This window comes from Canis lupus, chromosome 6 (genome assembly GCF_003254725.2).
Source record: "Canis lupus dingo isolate Sandy chromosome 6, ASM325472v2, whole genome shotgun sequence".
NCBI lineage: Eukaryota > Metazoa > Chordata > Mammalia > Carnivora > Canidae > Canis > Canis lupus.
In genome coordinates, this window is record NC_064248.1 from 25,405,026 (window position 1) to 25,430,781 (window position 25,756).

The 25,756-nt window shown below is 40.6% G+C and overlaps 1 protein-coding gene across 5 annotated transcripts in view; it reads right to left on the reverse strand.

Annotated features, from left to right (window-relative positions):
* The window catches only part of IQCK (IQ motif containing K), a 129,085-nt gene that overhangs the window by 94,868 nt on the left and 8,461 nt on the right, over nt 1-25,756 (reverse strand). For all 5 annotated transcript variants that reach the window (XR_003123963.3, XR_003123962.3, XR_007411023.1 and 2 more), the window contains exons 2-4: nt 23,904-23,968; nt 22,185-22,314; nt 21,131-21,228 (exon numbers count right to left, since the gene is read on the reverse strand). Coding sequence is in view for 2 of the 5 variants with exons in the window: in XM_025416371.3 (XP_025272156.1) it covers nt 21,131-21,228; nt 22,185-22,314; nt 23,904-23,968 (293 nt within the window). In the remaining 3 variants the exon portion in view is untranslated. The remainder of the gene's footprint in view (nt 1-21,130; nt 21,229-22,184; nt 22,315-23,903; nt 23,969-25,756) is intronic.

Sequence of the window (25,756 nt, forward strand, 5' to 3'; positions counted from 1 at the left end):
CAGTACTTCAGAATGTGACTGTATTTGGAAATAGGATCACTACAAATATAATTAGTTAAGCCCAGCCACTTCTGAAGGACATAGCAACTCCAAACAAAAAATGTTTGGGGTTCTATTAGCAAGGAAGAAGGGAGATACTGCTAGCTAGACCACCAATGGCAATTGCTAATGACATTGTACTAGACCCTGGATCCAGCTATTCTAGAAGCCCAAATCCCATGGCTCATGTCCTGAGGGATATGAGCCAATATATTCTTTTTTTGATTAAGCCAGTTTTCACTGTATTGTTTATTGCTTATGACAGGAAGAGTTGTAACTCCTATTTCCTTCTTCTCCAGTCAGCTAACCCCCATTTGTCCTTCTAGGTGCCTCCAGGAAGCCTTTCTGAGTATTCTCACCCTCTTCAGTCTAGAGCAGGCTCTCTACCTTCCCCAGTTCCCCATGTCCCTCTGTCATAGCATCTCAGACATAATTATAACTGCTGGCCCACATGTCTACCTCCGCCATTGAACTATCAACTTTCTGAGAACAGGGCATATGTCTCTTTTCTTTATATTTTCATTGCTTAATTGAGTGCTTTGCATGGAGGTGATCAATGGGTGGTGAATAAATGAATGAATGAATTCACCATTCGACTCTCAAATATCAAAGCAAGAAAGAACTCACAAGAATTCTGACATTTAAAAGTGGGAGTTGCTGATATAATTCTGGACAATTTCTCTTCATTTTCTTCTCATAATATTTTATCATGAAAGTTTTCCTACTTCTTTTTTCCCCCCTTCACTTCAAAATAGCCAACTCAGCTTTATAGTCTTAGATAAGGTTGAAAGATTGTTGTGAAATTGATTCTCCCCCAAAAGGAAAGTGCTATTTAGGATTTTTTACTGAAAGCTTTACTATAGCTGTTAGTAAATAAAATATGGTGGTGCCTGAGTTACTGGAGATTGTTTACAGTCTTTTACCTCCTTGATGATGGCCTTTTCTTAAAAAATTGAAACACTGCTAGCCAGGGTAATAAAATTAAATATACTAGACCATGGAACAGGGGTTTCTAAGTCTGCTTTGCAAGAGTAGGGTATCCCTTCAAAAAGCCATCTTTAACCAAAATAAGAAAACTCTTGTACAACAATGCAAATATGTATCTAGCATGAACTGCGATATAATAATTTAAACAATTCAGTAATTGTAAGATAGCAGTGTCTCTCTCCCCTGTCCCACAAAAGATGCTTTGTTCCTTGGCATTTACTGCACCCTTTGGTGGTAAAGATTCCTTCTACCAAGGGAATGCAGCTTGACTTACTCTATTAAATAGACTTCTAAAATAGCCAAATGTTCTGATGTATGAAGGTCATGCAGACAGATTTAATCACTTTTGATGCAAACAAATAAAATGGAAGAAATTGTGTTTTCCTTCTGTTCTGGGCAAGTGTGGACGTGCCGTGCATACTCAGACACATGGAACAGTGGGGATATTGTTCAGCTGTTGTTTAGTTTAAAAATTATCTGCCGGGGAGCTGAAAGAGAGAAGAGAAAGCAAATGAAAAGTTGTGGTGAGTGAAGAGATAAGAGAGGAAGTAATTGAGAGAAAAATTAAGGAGTGAGATTAAGAAACTGTGGGCACCCAGGGTTTATGTAATGTGGATAAACACACGGAGTTCACATTGTTAAAGGGTGAATATGTGCAAGTTTGGGCAAGCAAAGGAAACAGTTAAGACAATCTCAGACAAGGTTAAAAAGCAATTTTTAAAAATCCAGAATTAGGGCAGCCCGGGTGACTCAGCGGTTTAGCGCCGCCTTCAGCCCAGGGCGTGATCCTGGAGACCCGGGATCGAGTCCCACATTGGTCTCCCTGCATGGAGCCTGCTTCTCCCTCTGCCTGTGTCTCTGCCTTTCTCTGTGTGTCTCTCATGAATAAATAAATAAAATCTTTTTAAAAAATCCAGAATTAAAAGGAAAAAGACTAAATGTCAAGGGAAAGGACATCATCATGTCATTATGAGTCCGCAGCTTACTTTAAAATGCATCCAAAAAAACAAGGTAGCTGGATAGAGGGATGGACAGATGGATCAGTGGACAGATATCCAAACAAGCAAATAAAGCAAAATAGTAATTGTAGAATCATGGTAAAAATGTGGGTGTTCCCTTGAAGTTCTTTCAATTGTTCTATATGCTGGATAAATTTTGTAATAAAATTCGAGGAGGGGGTGGTGGAGAACATCATCATAAAAGACTGGAACCCCAAAGGAAGAAAAGGCAGAAATTGGAGATCAGTTCAGAGAGTGTTTTGTCCCAATGTTCGTGTTGGGTACATGTACAGGAGGCAGACTGGAGGTGCAGAGACTGGGACAGAAGCTACTAGTGTTGGAAAGGCACAGAGTCTGCATCAGGTGAGGAATGTAATTCCACCCCAAAAAGGTCAAAAGCACATGCTGTGAGGTTAGTGAATTGAAGTGTGGCTTGCTATGGCATTGTGTTCCTTGAGACTGGGTCTGCAAGGGATAGAAATATGCTCAGGTTACCTTGGTGACTGGGTTTTTTTTTTACAAATCAGTTTAGGATAGATTTTTGCTGCAACAAACAACTCTCGAATCTGAGAAGCTTGTATCATCAAAGGTTTATTTCTCGCTCGTGTTACATGAACGTTTCAATCAACTATAGCTCTCTGCTCCACCGCTGTTTTTACTCTGGGACTCAGCCTGACAGAATAGCCTCTCTCTGAAATATCACTAGTTGTCATGGCAAGTGAAAAGAATATGGTGAACCATGCTTTGACTCTTAGACTGTGTGTTTGGAAATGACATATGTCACATCCATACATTGCTTTGACCAAAGCAGTCACATGGTCTCTCCGTTAGGGAGAGCATGCAAATATTTTTGAACACTAATATATTCTATCTGGCACGGGGGTGGGGGATTCTATAAAGGTAGAAGGAGTGAAAGGAAAATGGGAATTCCTCTGACTGGAGATAAGTCTCAGGGAGAAGTGACCAGCGTCCAGAGCTGTTCAGGGCACAAGTCTGGCTAATCACAGTAGCCTCGTCCTTGGGGAGCTTTGTGACTCAACAACATTTCTCGTTCTTGATCTATGTGGGACTCAGCTCTTTGGCATTGCTACTCCCCAGAATGAAGATTCTGATTGGGTTGGTAAGATACTACTCAGGAGAGGTCATCCCTTTGGGGCAGAGCAATTGTATCATTTCACAGACACTTGGCATCCTAGAGTGGCTGCCCACAGGGTGTGACACTTATTCCTGGCTCTATCACTTGCAGCCAGGGTGATGGGGACATGGACAAGGCAGGGACAGGTATGGCACGCATTTAGAATATCATAGCCTCCTTTCCCACATAGGTATTCTCTACACTAAATTTCCACATGCTGGAGACCCCATAGACATGAAAAAATGATAAATAAATCATGCTAGAAATACGTACATACTTGGACTATAATCAGAGGCCAAAATACTTATCACAGCAAACTTCAAACAGAAGTCCAGTTTTTCCCCATTGCATTAGAATTTCATTAGAAAAATAATACTTTTCGGGCAGCCAAGGTGGCTCAGCGCTTTCTTCGGTCCAGGGCGTGATCCTGGAGACCGGGGATCCAGCCCCATGTCGGGCTCCCTGCAGAGCCTGCTTCTCCCTCTGCCTGTGTCTCTGCCTCTCTCTCTCTCTCTGTGTCTCTCATGAATAAATAAATAAAAATCTTTAAAAAATAAATAAATAACAAAAAAAGAAAAATAATACTTTTCAAAAGAACTTAAACATATGTACTCATAACACAAAATATTGACCAAGACTTTCAGCGTGGACCACGTGGTCATTTCTAAAAGTGTTCTTAATTAAAAGGAGCAATGCTAAAATAATTGTACCACACCTTTCCTGTGAAAATCTATTTTTTCCACTCCTTAGAAAATGTTTTCAAACAAAAGCTGATGCTATTTCTAATTCCCTTATTAGTTAAGGCCAGAAAATAGAGTTTCTCCTTCACTGACCAGAGCCCTTGCATTTTTAAAAACATATTTGGGTGTTTTACTCAAAAAATAACAAATAAAAAAACTACAATAAATGACCATTAGATGGCAAGGACTCCAAGAAGAACTAGGAGATTTTGTTTTACTGAATTATTCATAGTGGCAGATTTTAGAGCATGAGATCATCAAATGACTTATCAGGAGTTAGAAATAGTTTCCTGATACTAACTTTTGTTTACAATACTCTTCATTGTAATGGAATTTGATGAGCAACCAAAGCGAAAGGGAACATTTTACGCTACATGGGATAGGATAGGAAAAGAGGTGGGAAGTCTTATCGCCTCTATCCAGACTCTGCATTTAATCCATATTTAAAGCTGAGATAAGCTTTATTTTTAGGCATCATTTTACTCATGCAAAAAACTCCTGATTTCTTTCCAAATTATGCAAGATACCCTCTTCCAGTTTGGCCCTGTTCAGTAAACATTTACTGAGGACCTACTATGTGCCAAGACTGTGTTGAACACTAGAGATAAAGAAATGAGTAAGCCATGGTCCCACTGTGGTTATTAATTCAATGTCCAGCAGCCGATCCCCAGCTGGGTAGTAGCTGTGATGAGTATAGAGGATTAACCTCCTCTCCAGCTCCAGGTGTGAACCCCGATAAGGCAGTCCACATAATCCCACCCCACCTATCACTGAGACCTAAACTAATCTGGTCCACATTTATCCTGACCAAAGGGATTCGCTGAATGAAGAATGGGTGCACAATCAATTTCAGACTGATAAGATATGAGAGGAGATGTGCTGGGGCTTCTGGGAAGTCATTTCCTTTGCTTTTCTAAATAAGCTTGACCATTCTCTCCTGGTTGCTGTAGTAGGTGGGGGCAAAGCTGAGGCCAGTGGCAGTAGTTGTTTTGCCACTCTGAGGGAAGCTAGACTGAGGTAAAAACCAACTCTGCAAGAGGCCAATCAGAGATGCAGAAGAGAACCAAGTCCTCAATTACATCACTGAGCTCCTGAATCAAACCAATCCTGAAATCTTCCTTCTGTACCTCAGAACCATCTAGTTTTCTGAACCAATGAATCCCCTTCATTATTTAAGCCAGTTTCCTGCTGTTTGCAGCATAATGAGTCCTAGCCCAGATAGTGGCCCAACATTCCTTCTGCCTTCTTGTGGTAACAGCACCCTGAGCTCCTTTTGGAGATCCACCCTTCCCCAACTCTAAAGCCATGTGCATTGGGTTAGGGAACCTTCCTTTGCCCAACAGCCCACTGTCCACTAAGTTCCCCTAGTTGCAAGGATTGACTCCAAAGTGGTAATTGACCTGAATCAGTTCAGTTAGAAACTCTGAAAGAGATTTTCTCTTTCTTAGGTACACTTGAACCTAGGAGACATAGGCTGGTGTCACAAGGTGGGGAATGTTTGATGGTCGAGCCAAGCCAGAGAAACAGAATCTAGAGATGGAGAGGTCACCAAGTCATGAAAACATCATCTTGGCCCTCAGATCAAGCTGTGGAAGATCTCCCCACAGGAAAGCATATACTTAAACAAACAAATCTTTTTCACTGAAGTGAGTTTGAATGGAGTTTTCTGTCACTTTGAGGGACTGGCCCCCAGAGTTAACTAGCAGATACGGGACTGGTTAGTTCTGCATACTCAACACATCCAGCTAAAACAAACTCTTTTGAGTTCATAATACTTTTTACTGCTAACAATATCAACACTTTATCAAAAACTGTTTATAGCAAAAATTATTAACCTTACTCTGAATGCCCAATATATTTCCAGAGATGCACTGGAGAGAATTTCCAAGTGAAGTTTACAACACAGCCACTAAGCCAGCTCCATTCAATCTATCAGTCCAATTAAGTTCTCATTAAATTCTGATCTCTCATGTTTCAATTAAGCTAATCCAAAGGCATGTCTAGATGTCAGAGGATCTCCAAGAACACTGAGCCAACTGTAATGTCTAATCTTTGTGATGACATTTATGTGTCTGAAACTTAATTTGCTCCAGCAGAATACAACTCAATTCATGACAAAACAGGAATAGCATTGTCCCCTTTTAATCAACCTTCAGTCTGAGAAAAATGCTGAAGTTCTATCTTAACAATTGCACAGTTGATTTCCTGCCTTAAAACCTCTTCCCCCTTCCGAATCACATAGACTATGGGCAGCCCAGGGGTCCCAGGGAAGGCAGCTATAACTATAAATAGAAGACCAGGAAGGTCAATGTCAACAAAGATTCAACAAAAAACAAGCAAGTCTTCATAAAAACTCTACTCCCATGGAAACTACTGTCTTAGTATGGAAATTATTTGCAACCTAGCATCATAGACATGACTCTAAGAGACCAACAGGTCTGGAGAACTCCCTTCAAGGCCTGCCCTCTGCTCAGAGAAGATGGATAAATTGGTCAAGGCCTGTGCAGAAGGAAGTTTCTGGCAGAGGCTCTGACGATCCATCTCACTATTCTTGCCTAAAGCTGGATTCATTCTTTTTTTTTTTTTCACTGTTAATTTGGATCCCTGTTTTCTCACTTGCTGCCAGCTGCTTCTCTTCCTGAATCCTTCTTTCAAGCACAGTCCTAGATGACAATGGCTACCCCTTACTGAACACTCACCCTGTGCTAAGTGCCATACACTCGGCATCTTACCCAATCATCTTAAAAGCCCTGGTGAGGTGGATAGTATGATTATCATCCTCCCCATTTAGCAGAAAAGAAAACTGAGACTCACAGTTTAAGGAATCTTTCTAGGGGCCCAGAGTTAGCAAAAGTTGGAGCGGGAGCTTCAAGCCCACCTGTGTGACCCCAGCACGCCTACCCTACCCTTCATCACTGGGTTCTTTCAGAAAATCCGTATGTCTTGAGACTAATTTCCCACCAGTCTTTACCCACAGGGCCAGTCTCAACCCACCTCTTCCTTATCTACTGCCTTCCTCTTTAGTTTTCCATTCCAGGCTGAAGGAACCTTTCTCCAATTTAATTTTGTTTTTATTTTATTGCTACTTTTTACTGTAGCTGTGCTGGTCACTTTTTTTTTTGAGGCAAACACTTTAAATGCCTTATTTAATTCCAATAAACTCTCTTTTACTACTACTAATAATTACTATTATTATGACTTCCATTTTATGGAGGAGGAAACTGAGGCATAGGTAGGTTAAAATTGTGAGGTCCCAATGTTAGCAAGGTCCAAAGCCACATATCTAAAGAGGTAGAACTGGGCCCTAAATTCAGATGAGCATAGTTCCAAGTTCTACGCTTATTAATGAGGCTTCCCTTACATGGCCTCTCACAGAAGCACAGCAGCTACTACCACAAAAATCTGGGTAGTTCCAGGTTTTCAGAACAAAGGTTGGCAAACTGCTTCTTAAAGTGCCAGACATAAACATTAGACTTGTGTCACAACTACTCAATTTGGCTCTAGTGAAAAAGTATAAAAGTGTGCTTTTAGTGCAAAAGTGGTCATAGACAATATGTAAACGAATGGATGAGGCTGTGTTCCAATAAAACTTCATTTACAAAAACAGGCAGCTGGCCCCATAGGCCACAGATTGCAGACCTCTACTTTAGAACATTATCAATCTTTGATAGATGATCTTTCATGTAGAAGCATGGAAAAATCCATAGTACTTGATGTCTGACACAGAAATGTGATTTCAGGAAAGCTCTGTTTACAACTATTTCCTGGATAGCCCTTTTATTATTCTAAGGGATTAACAGTTGAAACATCTTTTGGATCTGGAATTAGTTTAGGACTTGGGTTTTCTTGTTCCTCAAAAGTAGCAGGAGATACTGCAGCTTTCTAAACAACCAAGGGGGTGGTCAATGACTTATTTTAAGATAGATTCTTTAAAAAAAAATCAATTATTTTCATTTGTGTGGTTTTTTTCTTTTTTTTTAAATGGCTTCTAATCCTCTAGACATGAAGTCTCAAGAGAAATCTGGGATACTTGCAGTCTTCCTTTCTTACTTTTTTTTGGTCACTGTGGCTGTGATTCCAGCAGCTTCTTCAGCCTTGGAGGGCTCTTCATAGTTCATTCTCAGATTCTGAGCTCACCATATTATTTCCATGAGTTATGTTTAGATTTTTACAAATACATATTATGTTTAGAAGGCACTAGTATTTTTAGAATGATGAGGAAAGTCCATCCTTGGCCATCTGTAATACACAAATTAGTAACAAGGATGCCACCTTCCATTTATTCAAGCAACAACTGGTTACCCAGTAGGGACCATAGGGAGTAACGTTCCTCTTGTAGACTTGCTACTTTCCAGGCATATGTTAATTGTGTTCACAACAGTTAACGTGTACTCAGTGCTTTCTCTGTGCCAGGCACTCTTTTAAATTTTACTTAACATGGGATCCCTGGGTGGCTCAGCGGTTCAGTGCCTGCCTTCGGCCCAGGGCATAATCCTGGAGTCTCAGTATCGAGTCCCACATCAAGCTCCCTGCATAGAGCCTGCTTCTCCCTCTGCCTGTGTCTCTGCCTCTCTCTTTCTCTGTGTCTCTCATGAATAAATAAATAAAATCTTAAAAATAAATAAGTAAATTTTACTTATTTATCCTCACAACAGCTACTACTTCTTCTCCTTCTCCTTCTCCTTCTCCTTCTTCTTCTTCTTCCTACTACTACTACTACTACTACTACTACTACTATTCCCATTTTACAGATTAGGACACAGAAAGTTTAAATATCTTGCCCAAAGTCACTTACTCATAGATAGAAGAGTAAGAATTTGAAACCAGTTGGACTCCAGAGTTTGCACTCTCACACATTACCTCAGTTAACCCTCTCAATAATCCCACCTGTGGTTTACAAATGAGGAGAGGAGAGAGTTGCAGACAAGTAACTTCCCTGAAGTCACTAGGCTAGATCCAGAAGTCAAACCTGTCACCTGCTGCCAGGTCCATATTATTTCTAATACAGCATATGAGGTAAATTGCAAAAAGGGCCGCTATTCTGCACCCCTCCCTGGATCCACATCCTTTGCAATGTAGCTTTACAGTTCTTCTCATCAAGAGGTGGAATCTATTTCCTTACTCCTTGAATCTGAGCTTGTGACTTGTGATCTGCTTTGGCCAATATAATGCCATGAAAGTAGCAATGGGCCAGTTCCAAGCCTCAGGCTCAAGGGGCCTTGAGAACTTCTACTCGAATCCTTATACCCCTGCCCACCTTCCAGGTGAACAATCCAGGGTTCATCTAATGGAACCTGGGAGTCCAAGTCAAGCAGAGATGATCCATCCCAGCTAAGGCCATCCTAGGCCAGCCGGTACCCAGCCTGCCTGGTAGCTACCCACAGACACATGAATAAGCCCAGCCAAGGCCAGAAGAACCTCCCAGCTGAGCCCAACCCAAATTGTTGCCTTGCAAGAGAGTGAACTAAATAAATTGTTGTTTTAAGCCACTAACTTTTGAGATACTTTGTTTTGTAGCAAAAGTTAATTGATACTATGTATAAAAACTGAAATGCAATTTACGGCCAAATGGTAATGTTCACCCTATTTAGCAGCCCATCAAGACTGCTACTAGAGCCACCTGGCACAAAGCCATGCCCCTGAAAGCAAGAGGACAAAGCTTCAGAGCAGAAAAGGAAAATACTGTCACAAAGCCACTGCCCTTTATTTTGTAAGACAACCAGGGGGTCACCCTCAGGTCAGAGCCTGTTGACTTTCTTTTTAAAGCCTTGTCTTTTGAGGATGACTTTGATTTTTAGAAACAAAAGCAACTTCTAGCCAAGTTTGGGAATGAAGTGATCAATGCTGCCATTGTTAAAAAGAAGAAAAGAAGCATGACTATAAAGTTATAATAAGATTTTCTTTTCTTTTCTTTTCTTTTTTTTTATAATAAGATTTTCTTGCTGGTTTACAAACTGGATCTGACAGCAATTCCAAGAGCCTCAGAGGGAAGTATTTGCAGCCTTGGTGACATACAGCAGTCCCCCCTATCCACAGAGGATAGGTTCCAAGACCCCGGTGGATGCATGAAACTGCAGATAGTACCAAACTCTTTATGTACTATGTTTTTCCTATATATACATGCCTATGATAAATTTAATTTACAAATTAGGCATGGTAAGAAAATAATAATTATAACAATATCCTGTCATAAAAGTCATGTGGACATGGTCTCCTTTCTCTCTCTGTCTTAGAATATCTTATTGTCCTGTACTCACCCTTCTTCTTCTGGTGATGATGCGAGATGATAAAATGTCTGCATTACAAGATGAAATAAGGTGAATGACATGTTGTGATGTAGTTAGGCTACTACTGACCATCAGGAGCATCATCTGCTTCTGGACCATGTGTGTGACCACAAGTGACTGAAAGCTCAGTTTAGGGGGCAATACGACAGTAAGACAGAGTGCTGTGAAGTCAGATTCCTGGACCCAAACCCTGGCTCCTCCTCTTGGTACTCTTGTGAATGTGAGTACTCCTTGAGCCTCCGTTTTCTGATCCAAAAAATGGGAACAATAAAACCTCCTATTCCAAGGGTTGCTATGATGACTAATGACTAAACCAGACCACAATGTGAAATAATACCTGGCATATAGGAAGTAGTCTATAAGTGATAGTCATCAATCACTACTGATTAATCACTCAGGATGCAACTATCTGGCAATGGTAGATGATCAAGAAATAGCTCTTAACAGGGCACCTGGGTGGCTCAATGTCCTGGGATCTGCCTTTGGCTCCAGGTCCTGGGATCAAGTCCTATATCAGGCAGGGAGCCTGCTTCTCCCTCTGTCTGTGTCTCTGCCTCTCTCTCTGTGTCTCTCATGAATAGACAAATAAAATCTTTTAAAAAAAATAGCCTTTAACTTGGTGCCATATTTCATATTTAGGTACTAACTTCCAAAATGTGAAATTGGGATCTTCTGTCTGGACCCACTTCAATGCTGTGATATTCAATCAAACATAACAAGATCAGACAAAAATCCAGTTTCCTCTACTCAAAATCTACCCAAGAGAAATGAAAACACATGTCCATACAAAACTAATTTGCAAATGTCCATAGCAGCATTATTCATAATAGCCAAAAAGTAAAACAACCCACAACATGTGGTATATTCATACCACTGAATATTATTCAGCAGTAAAAATGAAGTACTGTTATATGCTACAGCACAGATGAACCTCACACTGTACTATGTGAATAAGTCAGATGCAAAAGACCATATACTATGTCATTCCAGTTACATGAAATGTCCAGAAAAGATAAATCTGTGGAGATAAAAAGTAGATTAGCTATTGCCTGGGAGTAGGGGTAGAAATGAGGAGTGACCAGATATAGTTATTAGAGATTGGGGGGGGTAGTCATGGAAATGTTCTAAAATTAGATTGTGGTTGTGGCTGCACAACTCAGTGAATTTGCTCCAGTTAGAATGAGTGGATTTTTTAAAAATATTTTTTTAAATTGTGGTAAAATATACATAATATTTACCATCCTAACAATTTTTTAGTGTATAGTTCAGTAGTGTTAAACACATTCAGATTGCTTTATAGCCCATCTCCAGAATTCTTCTCATATTGCAAAACTGAAACTCTACCCATTAAATAAAACTCCCCACTTCTGGGATGCCTGGGTGGCTCAGCTGTTAAGCATCTGCCTTTGGCTCAGGGCGTGATCCCGTGGTCCTGGGATCAAGTCCCTCATCAGGCTCCCTGCATGGAGCCTGCTCCTTCCTCTGCGTATGTCTCTGCCTCTCTCTGTGTCTCTCATGAATAAATAAAATCTTAAAAAAAAAATCCCCATTCCTTCCTCCCTGTAGGCCCTGCCAACAACCCTGCCTCTTTCTGTCTCTATGAATTTGGCCACACTAGGTACCTCATGTAAGTGGAATCATACATATAAATCATACTTTGTATTTCAATAGCTGTGTGTGTGTGTGTGTGTGTGTGTGTATGACTGGCTTACTGCACTAGGATAATGTCCACAAGGTATATCCATGTGGTTGCATGTGACAAGAGTTCCTTCCTTTTAAAGACTGAATAATATTCCATTGTGTGGATATACCACATTTTGTTTATCCATTCACCCATGTATAAACAAGGGTAAAATGAGTGGATTTTAGTAAATTGGGTAAAATTTCCATACTCACTTGAATAAAATGAGTGGATTTTATGGTATATAAATTATACTTCAATAAAGCTTTTTTAAAAAAGTTTTATTTATACTACTTCCTTTTAATGGACTTTAAGATCATCTCCATTTCTTTATATTTCAACCAATGTTGCATTTAATGTCCTTGAGAGCTCCTTGTATGCAAAGACTGAGAGTTTTTCCAGCCATAGTATGGATTTAGAAAGTTTTAGGTCATAGAATATATATATATTTTCAATTTTACTAGGTTTCGCCAAATTTGTCCCCAGGAGGGTAGTATATTAGAACATGCTCATTCTTTTCCACAGCTTCATCCATTCTTCATATTGCCAAACTTTTACATGTTTTGCTGATCTGAGGCATTGAGTATCTTTTGATTCGGCTCTCTGGGTCTCCCCTTTTGTCAACTTCCTGATCATATCCTTTGTCTATTTTTCTACCTCATGGTTCTGTTGTGTTATTCTCTTTTTTCGTATTGATAATAATAATTCTTTGTAGTCTTAATACTTGCTTACTAACAATTTATATATGTTGCAAGTACGTAGGACATATTTGTGGATAAAGTTCAAGGCAACTAAAGGCAGAGATCAATAGGAGTTGGAAAGTGCCTGGAGCAGAAAATTAACAGTTTTGGGGCCTGAGATCAGGGCCACTGTGGTATTCACTGTTGTCATCCTGCATGTGCTTAAAATAGGGCCTAAGAAAAAGAATTATAGCAAGCTATTTATTGAGCACATGCTATGTGCCAGGTGCAGTGCTAAGCTATAATCCCATGATCTACCCTAATGCTCAGAATGAGCCAATGAGGTAGGGATTATTGTTCCTCTTCCATGTATGAGAAAACAGGGGCTCAGTGACATGAGGTCATTCATGTAAGGAGCTCATCTGAGATTTTAACTCAGCTCTACCGGATTTTAACACCTTGCTCTTAAAAAATGTTTTAATGATATTCTGTTTGGCATGCTGTATTTTATCTTTTTAAAAATTGTCAACAGGTAAAAGTTAGGATGGTTCATGGTAAAATCTGGATTGGGGGCTTTATTGGAAACTCAGGAGATGTGAAACTATTGGAAACTCATGGTAAAATCTGGATTGGGGGCTTTATTGGAAACTCAGATGTGGTCATACTGATCCCATGTTCCAGCATGGTGACTAGCCACAGGAAATAAGGAGCATAGCAGCTGCCCCTGTAATGCATGAGCTTCCTTGATGGTCATAGTTCCCACCACTACCTGGTGTCCCCTTGTTATTCCAGACCTCTTTCAGTGTCTTCCTGGCTCTGAAGTTCTTTGGATGTTTTCCTCTTAAGAAAAACAGTGTTGGGACACCTGAGTGGCTCAGTTGGTTGAGTGTCTGACTCTTGGTTTCTGCTCAGATCATGATCTCATGGGTAGTGAGATCTAGCCCCATGTTGGGCTCTAGAGTCTGCTTGGAGTCTGCTTGAAGATTCTCTCCCTCTGCCCCTTTCCCCATTCATGCACACATGTGCATTCTCTCTCTCTCTCTCTCTCAAATAAATAAATAAACCTTAAAAAAAAAAAAGGAACAAAACAGTGTTAATATGCTGGGTGTGGCTGAAAAATGGCCCCTCAAAAATGTCCATATCCTAATCCCCAGATCCTGTGGATATGTTATCTTACATGGCAAAAGAACCTTGCAAATGTGATCAAAATAAAAAGCCATCGGGAGGTTATGGGGGGGGGGGTGGACAATGTAATCACAGGGGAGGCAGAAGGAGGAGATATGATGATGGAAGCAGGGGTCCAAGTGATATTGTTGCTGTCTTTGAAGACAGAAGATGGCCTCCAGGCAAGGAAGGAAGGTGGCTCCAGAAGGAACATAGTCCTGCAGATCCATTTTAGACTTCCGAACCAGAGATAGTCTATGCCCTGCAATGGGCAGGACGGTCCTGCACAATAAAAAATTGTTCTGCATCCTAAATATTTTCAAATATCCCACTGGATATCTACTTGGTTAAAAAACTGATTTATAATCATCTGAGTCTAGAACCTAACTCCATTTAACATTCAAAGGTGGCAGGTTTTTTAAAAAAACATTATTTCAATATATTTTTATTTTTGGAAAGCAACTAATCTATACAGAGAGAAAACTGTTCTATTCAGAACCTAAGAGTTTCTCAGCATTTCAGAAAAATCCTGTCACCGTGGGCGACATCACTTACAGTATACGATGCATTATGTGTGATTCAGTCTGCTTTTTGAAGCTGTCATAATCATGGGGATTCTATGTACATGTGCGAGCAAGTGACTACTCATATCTTTTGGTGAGTTCTACCTAAGCTTTAAAAGAATTAAAGAAATAAAAATAAAATGAAAGAACTAAATAAGTATTACTAATGTCATGAATGGTTTTCATTGTATTTATCCTTTATGCTATAGTATAAACAGCCACTATACATATATATAGTATATACATATACATAGTATCATATATAGCATGTATGATATATATATATTTGAAATTATTGCACAGATAGATGTGATAGATTATTATGCTAACAAGCACCTAATTAATCATGCCTCCTAGGTCCATGCCCCTTTGCAATGTGACTTTTCTACTTCTAGAGGGAGTATATTTCTCACCTACTTATGAGTTGCTTTGTGAGTTGCTGGCTTTGTAAATTGCTTTGATCCATGAATCCTGGTGGAGAGGATGTTGTTGGGGGTTCCAGAGCCCTGGCCTCACACTTCTGCCTTTGCCCTCTTGGAATGCTGCTCTGAAACCACCGGGCTATAAAAGGAATGAGGCTGGCCTCCTGGAGGATGAGAAGCATATGGTGGAGGACTGAAGTATCTAGCAGACACCAGCACAGAGGCTGCAGCCTCGTACATGAGGCCAGCTTGCACTCCCAGCCCTGCCCCGTCGCCACTGAAAGCAGTCACCTGAACAAATCAAGGTGAAAATGAGAGAACAGTCAGCCCATAGAAATAATAAATTGTTGTTTTAGACCGTGAAGTTTCCAGGTAGTTTATGATACAGCAACATAGCAATCAGATAGCAATCAGGTAACTGATAAATAGGTAACAAATATTATCTAAGCATTTCCTTTCAGGCCATGAAGAGGGCTCTATAAAATGTGACATGGAGTATTGGGCCCAAGAAGGTAGAGAACCACTCTGCTCTGTTGAGGTCCCACTGCTCCTAAAATAAAACTCACACCCTTTACTGGCCTACATGATGTGGCTGCTGCAGAGCGACCTTGCCTACCTCACCTCCCATCTCGTTCACTTGCTCTGCTCCTGCCATACTGGCTGCCTTTTTGTCCCTTCAATAGGTGACTGAGTTTGGCAGTACTGGGTCATTAGGAAAACTTAAGAAGAGTTGTACCGGAGGATTTCAGTGCCAAGGTGCCACAAATTAAAGACCGAACAAATGGTAAAAAGGTGGAAGTGAGATGATTTACTCAGTTTGTTAGTGAAAATGAAAAAGAAATAAAACCACCTACATGGGGGGACAAATCAAATATATGGGTTTGAAAATGTTATTTAAAAATTCTCTTTTTTTAATAATTACAAAGGTAATTCATACTTGTTTTCAAATATTACCAAAATTTTCAAAAATTACCAAAATATTTTGGAGCAAAGACCTCTGGATTTTCATCTCTCCCCCCAACATACATGTGATTTCTCACTTATTGGCAAACTGATTTAGATACTAGCATCTACATTCATTTACCTTTGGCTTGGTCTATGTACTGCATATGTCAGTACACACCCAGGAAATGACTGTACAATATCTACTGTCAATTCACAGATGTACTTCTACCAACTATTTGTATAAAGTAATCATTTCCCATTCTTTATCTTTCACAGAGTACCCTTGTTTAACACAATATAAAATATTGCTAGCACCCAGCTAATTTCCCAGCAAAACTAAAAGGTCCATTGACTTTCTCATAGATGGTCACTTCAGTGCCATACAGATGTTGCCTACATCTCTGTGATCTTTTTTTTTTAAAGACTTTTATTTATTTTTAAAGATTTTATTTATTCATGAGAGACACAGAGAGACTGGCAGAGACACAGGCAGAGGGAGAAGCAGGCTTCCTGCAGGGAGTTGGATGTAGGACTTGATCCCAGGACCCCAGGATCACGACCTGAGCCAAAGGCAGACGGTCAACCACTGAGCCACCCAAGTGTCCCTACTAATTTATATTAGAGAGACAGACAGTGTGTATACATGAGGGAAGTAGGTAGGACAGATGCAGAGGGAGAGGGAGAAGCAGACTCTCTGCTGAACAGGGAACCTGAAACAGGGCTCAGTCTCAGGACCCTGAGATCATGATCTGAGCCAAAGGCAGATGCTTAACTGACTGAGCCACCCAGGTGCCCCTTCTCTGTAACCTTTTTTTTTTTTTTTAATTTTATGATAGGCACACAGTGAGAGAGAGAGAGCGAGGCAGAGACACAGGCAGAGGGAGAAGCAGGCTCCATGCACCGGGAGCCCGACGTGGGATTCGATCCCGGGTCTCCAGGATCGCGCCCTGAGCCAAAGGCAGGCGCCAAACCGCTGCGCCACCCAGGGATCCCCTGTAACCTTTTTATACATAGTTGAAAACAACTATCTGGGAAAGGATTAAATAAATCCATTTCATTTGTTAAATTCATCTCAGGAAATGTACAGGGTCTTCATCTAATCTTAAGGCTGAGATAATTCATGGAAATCATTCACTTAAGGTTTAGTTTCCCATTTGTAATCTCCTCCAAAAATAACGACTAGAGAAATATCTGCTTATTCAATAGGCTGAATTTTATTCTGAGCATTTAGGAGATTAAAATATCTAACAAGGAACAAACCATTGGATTAGGATCTTTATGAAATTCACCAGAGTTCAATTCATAATATTTAGAATGACATGAATAAAGGAATTGAATTATGAATTAATCAAAATCAAAATCATCAAGTTTACACAGCTTGTCTGACGCAGAGTCAGGTTGGAAGCAAAGTCAGCCTGTTTCTGGCAGCTGGGCTCTGAACCACTGGACCATGTATCACCACATAGACTGCCTCATTCGTGTGTGTGTGTGTGTATGTGTCTCTAATTGGCCAGGTGCTCTATGGCATACTAATTAGGTGCCCCTTATTGCTCTCCCCGCCCCCCTTCTGCTTTATTCCCTCTAGTTTTCCTTGGAGTGTCATGGTACTCCAAGAATAGTCTAAATAAATGATTTTGCCCCAAGAGGCCTGCATGGGGGCCTGGTCTGGGTGACTGCCCCAGATCTGCCTCGCTTCTCACTCCTTTTCTCCACAGCTTCCAAACTGATCTTTCCTAACAGAACGTGGCCTGTGCTTCTGGCAAGCCATTGGACTGACCACCAGCGCAGTCTTGTGTCAAAGTCCTAGATTCAGGAAGCAGAGTAGTGCTCACCTTGAATCTTGGCTCCACCACTTACGAGCTGTTCCCCTGAGCTTGTTGATTAACCCTGCCGCTACATGGTCCTCATCCATAAGACTGAAATAAGAGCGCCCAGAGCAGAGGGTTGCTGGGAAGATGAAATGGGTTTCTGCAGATCAAATGCTTAGAACAATGACTGGCACAAAGTAAGGCCCCTGAAGTGCTAGAAACTACTATTCTTCAGTTTCAGCTTCTGGCTCAACTCTGGCTCTCCTCCGCTAGGAGTCCCTTCAATTGTAAAGGACTGTGCCCTTTGTCAGCTCTAGCTCTAGGGGCAGCCTCCCCATAGTCTACCTACCTCCAGAGGCAGTAAGTCCAGGCAATGTAGATACAGTTGGTAAATTACCTCTTGCATGTAATAGCCAGGACAAACTGACAAGCACTCCCATAACTTAACTGCTATCTTAAAAGTTGGCTTTGACTTTTGAGGAAACATATTCATTCATCTAACAAATATTTAGTGGGTTCCTACCCCGTCCCAGGCACTGCTGGAGCTACATCATAAAACAAAACAAAAAATAATGAAAGCAAGGAAATATAAGTCAGCATGTTAAGGAGAAAATACAAATCAGCAATTATTTCTTGAGCGACCTAATATAAATGCTGTTTCAAGATATAATTTGAATGGCCCCAATAAACAATGAATTATGCTGCTGTTTAAGAGTCATTTGGATGTGAGTTCAGTTGTGGGTGATAGATAAGAATACAGTTATGTAATTTTGGCTGGAGGCTGGTTATCATTCAGTTTAAGCATCTATTCCCACTGACAGGATGTGAGGAACAGCTGAATTGAGAAAATGCAAATCTGTTGTGCAGATCTGGATAAGAGGAGCTCCTCTTGGGTCTGACAAATGTTGATGTAATTTTCAAGCGTTCAAAAAATAACCCACAAAAGACTACATGACCAGGGGGTGAAAAAGGAGGGAATCAGATTTAATTAAGAAATCCTAAATTAGGAAATGACAGAAGTTAATGGTAATCCACCCAACTTGCATATTTGTAGTATTCAAATTACTGAGCTTCTGGGCAAAGCCTGAGAGAAGGCAGGGTAGGATGCTAACCTTCCTTGGTGCCAGTGAACATCATTAAATAATACCCTTCATCCTCCCGGTAACAGGAAAACCTCTGCAACCTCCCATCCCCCCATCCCCCTCACTTCTCCCTAGGCACCCCCCCCCCAGCCTTTTTTTGTTCTGCCCATCTCTTTAATAGGGGATGAAACAGGCTCACAGATCACTTAGGGTCCCGCTGCAAGGAAGCAGTTGAGCAGGATTTTGGACTCCAGTGTGTCTGGCTGCTTTAAAAGTTTATCAATTTTTGCAAGCTAACAGTTTTAAGAACCCACATTTTCTACATTCCTTGATCGTTCATTACAACATTTAAACTTTAATGCTCCATTCAAGCATCCTGTGGCATTTGATGTTTAGACTGGTTTCATTTAGTCCCAGAGGCAGCTCATCTGCAGGATGTCAAAGATGAAATATGAGTTGGCATAAGGATGCCTCATTAATCTCTAATACAAATAGAAATTTCTCTGATTCTTTAAAAGCGTTTTATCATTGCCTGGAGGCTGGAAACTGTTTCTAGCCCCCTCATTACAAAATTATTTATGGGCAAACATTAGATATATAACCCTCAATGTAAAATCTTAATTGCTGCTCTTTTGGCTGATTTTTGTGTCCACTGAAAGGGTATAAATTAGAAGAATAATAGCTGAAGAAATTAGACTAAGATTTGCACAGTTGAACATTGCTGCACTAATTCTAGATATGCATTCCCAGCACCTAGATTCATTCTTGTTTTTCCCCTGTGTACATTCTTATTTTAGAGAACAGATACAAAAAGAGAAAAATAAAAACAAAACAAAACAAAAAACCCTTCAGCTACCAAAGGATTTACTGCTCATTTGTGGTTTTCTTTCAGACAGGGCCATTGCTGGTCCTCTCAGCATCCATTCCTAGGGTCTGGCCCAGTAATCACACAGTAGGATTTAATAAATATTTGTTGAAAGAACTGAATTTGGGCGACTTAATTTGTCTACAGATATTCTTTACACATATTCAAACACAGGTAATTCTACTGTGCTCATTTCATTGTTTAATCATTGTGTCCCATCCCTTGTTAAGTCTAATAAAAGGCCCAATGCACTGAATATACTTTGGCCCACAGTAAGGTTAAAAAGAAAGATCCCTGAAATGTGACTTGCAGGACTGTCTGGTCTCCCTCATTTAGCAGCAGGACCTGAAGCCCGAGAGGCAAAGCCACCTGACAATGGCAGGGTCAGGCTAAGGGGTCTGCTCTCTGGCCCCTGGCCTCACTACCATTCCACTTGGCTGCACTTTGCACCTGTTAACATCACACAGAGGAGGGGAAGGTCAGTTATGAATAGGAGACAGAAATTAAGCCCTCAGGAGAAGCCAAATGAGCAAACAAAAAAATATAAGAAGTGGAAACACTTCAGATTTTATAACCTACGGCAAGTAACAAATCTGTTCTTCAGAAAACAGATACGGATTTTTTTAAAAATCAGTATTTCCTGGAGCTATTTAGAGGACAGCCTCCAGCTTCCATTGTTTAGGAGGGATGAAATTAGGATTTTCTAGGCTATGAGTGTCTCCTCAGTATATAAAAGCACCATATTGGCTGTATGTACTTCTCAGAGAGAGACTCTGCTGAAGGCAACCAAACAGCTGATACATTAGCTGTGAATGCTCTAAACACCCTGGGATGTTCAAGCTGATTGAGGTTTGCACTGCAGTTACTGCCAATTTTTAAAGTATCATTGTGAATCATAACCTGGATCTGAATCCTAATTCTGAAAATTCATCTTGACCACATTTCTGAATCTCTTTGTTCTTCTGTTTTCTCATCTGTAAAATGCAGATGACACTAATAGAAGGAATCTCACAGGCCTGTTTGAACGGCACAGCACCTAGCAAAGCTCCCAGCAAAGAACAAGCACTTGGTCAATATTATATATTGTTGCTATTTTACTCTCTTCGTGGCAGTCCAAAATTCTAGGACTCAAAACTGTGCAGGGAACAACACACCCACCCAACACACAAACACACAAAGTATCCTGTCAACTGTAGAAAAGAGGGAGCTTCCATGGGGATATTTACAGGAGAGTGCACAGGGATTGGAACTCCATTCACACAAAATACTAGCTGTAGTGTAACAATGACCAATGCTTAGCAAGCACTACCGGTGGGCCAGGCTCTCCTAAAACAAGCTACATGTATGGTATTGGGCACAAAGTGGAGTATGGAGAGGCTAAAGGTGGGAAGATCAATCCAGAGTCAGATAAAATATGAGGAGAGCTTTCATCTGCATGTACAGTCAATGGGAGCCAATAAACCTGGTAGATGCCAATTACCCAGGAGAAGAGCAGGCAGGGAGGCCAAGAAGGCGGAAAACCTCTCTGGAGCCAAATGGCCAGACAGATGGCAGTGTATGTGAATGCACTAGATGTCATGGCTAGAGTTGTGTGAGTGACCAAAATACAGTTCTCCCTCCCAAAGGGATTGTTTTGAGAACGACCACTTGATGGTACTGAGATAATGAGGTACCATCTGATAAAAATGAATTACTGGGCATTTAGAAATAAAGAAACCCCACAGAGAAACTGACCTCGAAACATTTTTCTTTCTTTGCTTGGTGAAGCAGGCTAGCCATTCCAGGAAGCAGAACTGGAAAGATGAATGTTTCTAAATATTCCTTGGGGGAACCTAAATCAAACCAAAAAAAATCCCACTGAAAATCCCAAATGGCCCAAATGAATCTGGGAGAAATGTTTGTTTCTAAACCAAAAAAAGATATTGTCGGTAAAATAACATGACCTTAAATGTTGTATTTTACTCCAGAAGGCTGAGTTGGGCTGTATTATTAAGGACTCTTAAAATATCTTTTTGAGCCTCTGAGGACTGGTGAGGAGTTAACAGGGTCCTGCACAGGGCCAGGGCTTCAGGCAAGGAGGCCAGTGTGGCTGGAGGGAAAATAAGCAAGGGAAGTGTAGTAGCAACATGGCCAGAGAGGAGCAGGGTAGGGACAATTCACGGGGCCTGTGGCCACAATAATGGTGGTAAATGGTTGCCAAGGCCCAAAGCACACTAGCAGAGAGGACAGAATAAAGTGGCAGGAGAGGTCAGGCACCAGGCAGGGCTAGAGGAAGTGGGCCCAGGGAGAAGATGTAGAAAGCCTATACCTCTGACTTCAACCCACAAAGCAGGCCAACGAGATACTTTCACCCACTTTTTACAACCCCCCCCTTTGGTTTTAATGTAGAATCAAGGTATACTTGCTGCTATTTATCATCCTTATTATATTTCAACCTTAAAGACAAACCAGTGGAATAAAGGCACTTCTCCTAAAAATAAAAATTAAGGAGTGCCTGGCTGGCTTAGTCAGTAGAGCATGTGACTCTTGGATCTCAGGGTTGTGAGTTTAAGCCCCACGTTGGGCATGGAGCCTACTTATATTTAAAAAATTAAAATATTTAAAAAAATAAAATAAAATTATGATACATATTTTAAAAATAAAAAATAAAGTACAAATTAAAACAAGAGCATAATTCTTTCATATTTTTGTGGTCTCCCTGAGTTCTGTCTATCCCATCCTCATCCTGTGGTCTTACAATGTTACAAGCTTCAAACTATAAAAGACAAAATCTCACCTCCTTACTTACATGTTTTTGGATCGATTGTTTCCAACTGAACTTGAGGACAGGGTACATGCGAGTCCATGGTCAAATGAGGAACTGAATAAAGGTGCTCTGTATTGAAGCCATGGAGAACTGCTTCCTCTAATGGTGAAACCTGATTGGGAGGGTGGTTGGGGAGGGAATCAATTCATGCAAATAGTTAAACTAACAAAGGATAAAATTTTTTATTAACTTCAGGTTCAAGGGGCATAATGAGTACAAATCTTTGTCCCTCTTCCCTTCTGAGACACCTATAAATGACAATCAAGGAATAGGGCCCTAATAGAGAAAAGAACAGGAGAATCATTGATGGATAGAAGATTTGCAAACATTTCCAAAAGAAACAGGGATAAAACCTGTTATTAAATAAGAAAGAGAGGGAATGGCAGCCCAGGATTCACAGGAGGAAACTGCCCCAGAGGATGGGAGTGCCTCTTCCCATCGTAACTCCAAAAGGCTTCAATTCTTAGGGGTTCAATTCCTCAGAGGATGGGAATGATAAACAGGAAGGGTTAAGTAAAAATCTGGCTGAGAGTCCACTGGCCTGTCTACATTCCCCCTCCTCCTGCTTTTGCCCTTCTCAATGTACATAAAACTCCATTCCCACCAGCATTTTATATCCAGTTCTCCCTCCTTTCCAATGACTCCAGTGATTTGCCAACCAGGTAGGTAGCCAAAAGGAAAAAACAACAACAACAACAACAACAAAAAACCTCACTGTTGATTTGGAGGCTGTCTGCAAACCCTGAAGAAAAGTCTTCTAGTAGACAATCACTCCTCATGAGCTCCTAGTTAATGTTTCTACTCATCAAAGAGACTAATCCAGAAGACAAATCCACATGTACAATAGTAGAAGAAAATCATACCAGCTACATAGGAAAATCCATTCAGACCCCCATTTTAAATTTTGAATAAATAACCAAAGTTGTCTACACAGATAAAGAACATCAACAGCACAAAAGACAAAGATCAAGATCTACAAAGAACAACAAGTTCTGGAAGAAGCACAGACAATTCAGGGGAGGGAACTGTAATTGGTATCTGCAGAGAAATTTGGAGAAGCATTACATCTATAGAGCAAGAACAGGATGCTATGAAAAAAGAGCAATCACAGGCCAAGAAATTTCTTCGACACAAGAATCTCTAATAGTGGCTGCTGCAATAACCTACTGGAAGTTTAGAGACTTAGACTTGATCCCATCCCAGTGACCCCGATCAAGTCCCTGAATCTCTTAGAGTTTTTGCTCCCTTACTTTAAACTCCATTAAGTCCCTATTTTACTCCAAGTATACTGCCCAAACCCACCCCCTTCCTGGTTGTCTCGTCCTTGGCCCTTTTAGTACAGTCTCTACCTTGCCCACACTGCTATACATAGAGAAATGCACTCTATCCCCAACTGTTCCCAACATGGACATATGTTGACTCCTTTGTAAAGACCTTTCTCATCCAGGATCTCATTTGAGTCCCAGAGGTCCCGTAAGTCACTCAAGGATTATCTGTTCCACTTAACAGATGTGGAAAACAAGGCTCAGACTGGTTATAAGATGCCTTTTAAGACACACCAGTAGTAGTAGAGCTAGGACTGGCCCCAATTTCTGGTTTTAATTCCAGTGCCTCCCCTTTCCCACCTTCCCAACTCATGACATCACCACTGTTCTCCCATAAAAGCCTTTCTTTTTAGGTTGAGGCCTGGGTGATACTCACAGTAATCATTGCTTCTTGTTTGACTTTATATCCCTCTGGAAAGGGAGGCAGCTCAGCTTCATACTCTAAAGGGAGTGAGGGAAAAAAATCCTCAATTCTACATGCAGTTTGTGATGCAATTTCCTTGCCTCTGAATAAAACATTCTTAAATTTTATTTTGGTTGATGGTTTATAGAAATGAAAACAACTGGCTATCATAGGTTAATAATTATTGTGAACCACCTTCTTTAAAATGTGTAAGAGGCAGTAGCTCTTTCTACTTACCTTCCTTGTGCTTTAATAAAACCACCTTTTTGTATAAATAAATAAATAAATAAATAAATAAATAAATAAATAAATATTGTTCTCTTGCATGACAGAGTCAAGACTTTATGTAAGAGTTTCAGAATCTTTTGCCGAGAAGGTACAACTTTAGATTTTACCCCCAAGTTATGATAACTACATGGAATAAAAGGAGGAAGAGAATGGGAGGGAAGCTAAGAGAAGACACCAATAGCTACACAGAAGGGAGTGGGGGGAAGTAAGAAGAGAACATGGTGGGAGGACAGAATAAAAGTGACAAAGAGATGAGCTGTCTCTTGAAGTCATGAGGACGAGCATGAAGGTAGGGTGGCTTGATTGGGGTATGCATCTGGAAGAGCAATCCCATAAAGACCTTGCTACTCAAAGTATGCCCAAGAACCAGCAGCGTTGGCATCCCTGGTGAGTTAGACATGCAACACATCAAGTCCAACCTAGACCTTCTGAATTCGAACCTGTATTTTAATGAGATCCCAGGTGACTTGTATGTACAAGTGGGAGTAGTTTTGCTGTAAACTCCAGTAGCTTCCTATTTGGCTGCACATGAGAATCACTGGGGAGCTTTTTGAAAATACCAAAGTCTGAACCCAACTCCAGAAATTCTGATTTAATGGGTCTAGGGTGGGGGGGCCTGGGAATCAGTATTTTTAAAGTTTTCCAGCTGATTCTAATGTGCAGTGAGGTATAGAATAATTGTCAGGTTTCAAGACTGCTGACAGTCAACCTGTTGGGAGAGCCTAATGCAAAGAATATTCCATACAAGTTCTGCAGGGTAACAAGAACTAATGCTCAGTGGGAGACAGAAATGCCCATGGGCTATATTAGTTACATCCCTAAAAGAAACAGTGGTGAAAACATTTCTGGGAAAGTCAATGTTTTAATGGCAAATGCACGATTGCTTTGGAGCAATGAGGAAAAACAGTTTCTGGGCAAGATGGTTTTGATAGAATGAATAAAATTGTATTGGATACATGTTTTGTTCTGCTACCTGGTTCCTTGTCAGTGAAACATCTCTTGACTTTTTTTTTTTTTTTTAACTGCTAGGTATCAGGGTGGGGACCAGTATGTCAGGCTGTAGGTTGCAAGCCATCTTGATTCCCAATACTATTTATATTAGTTTTCTAATGCTATGTAACAGATTACCACAAACTTAGCAACTTAAAAAAACACACATTTATTATTTCACAGTTCCTGTGAGTCAGGAGTCCAGATATGGGGCAGGATCTCATCAGGCTCAAATCAAGGTGTTGGCCATCCATGGCTGTGATCTCATCTGAGAGTTGGGTCTTCTAAAATCATTGGTTGTTGGCAGGATTCAGTCTTGTGGCTGCAGGTCTGAAGTTCCCATTTTCTTTTTGTTGGTGGGACTCTCAGCTCCTAGAGGCCACCTTCAGGTTCTTGTTATGGACAGTTCACACATGGTTATTTGCTACTTCAAGGTGAACAAGAGTTTCTTCTGCTTTAATGTCTTTAAAGACTCCCTTGATTAGATCAAAGCTACTTACAAGGATCTTCATAACTTAAGTCAACTGATGACAAATTTTAATTATATC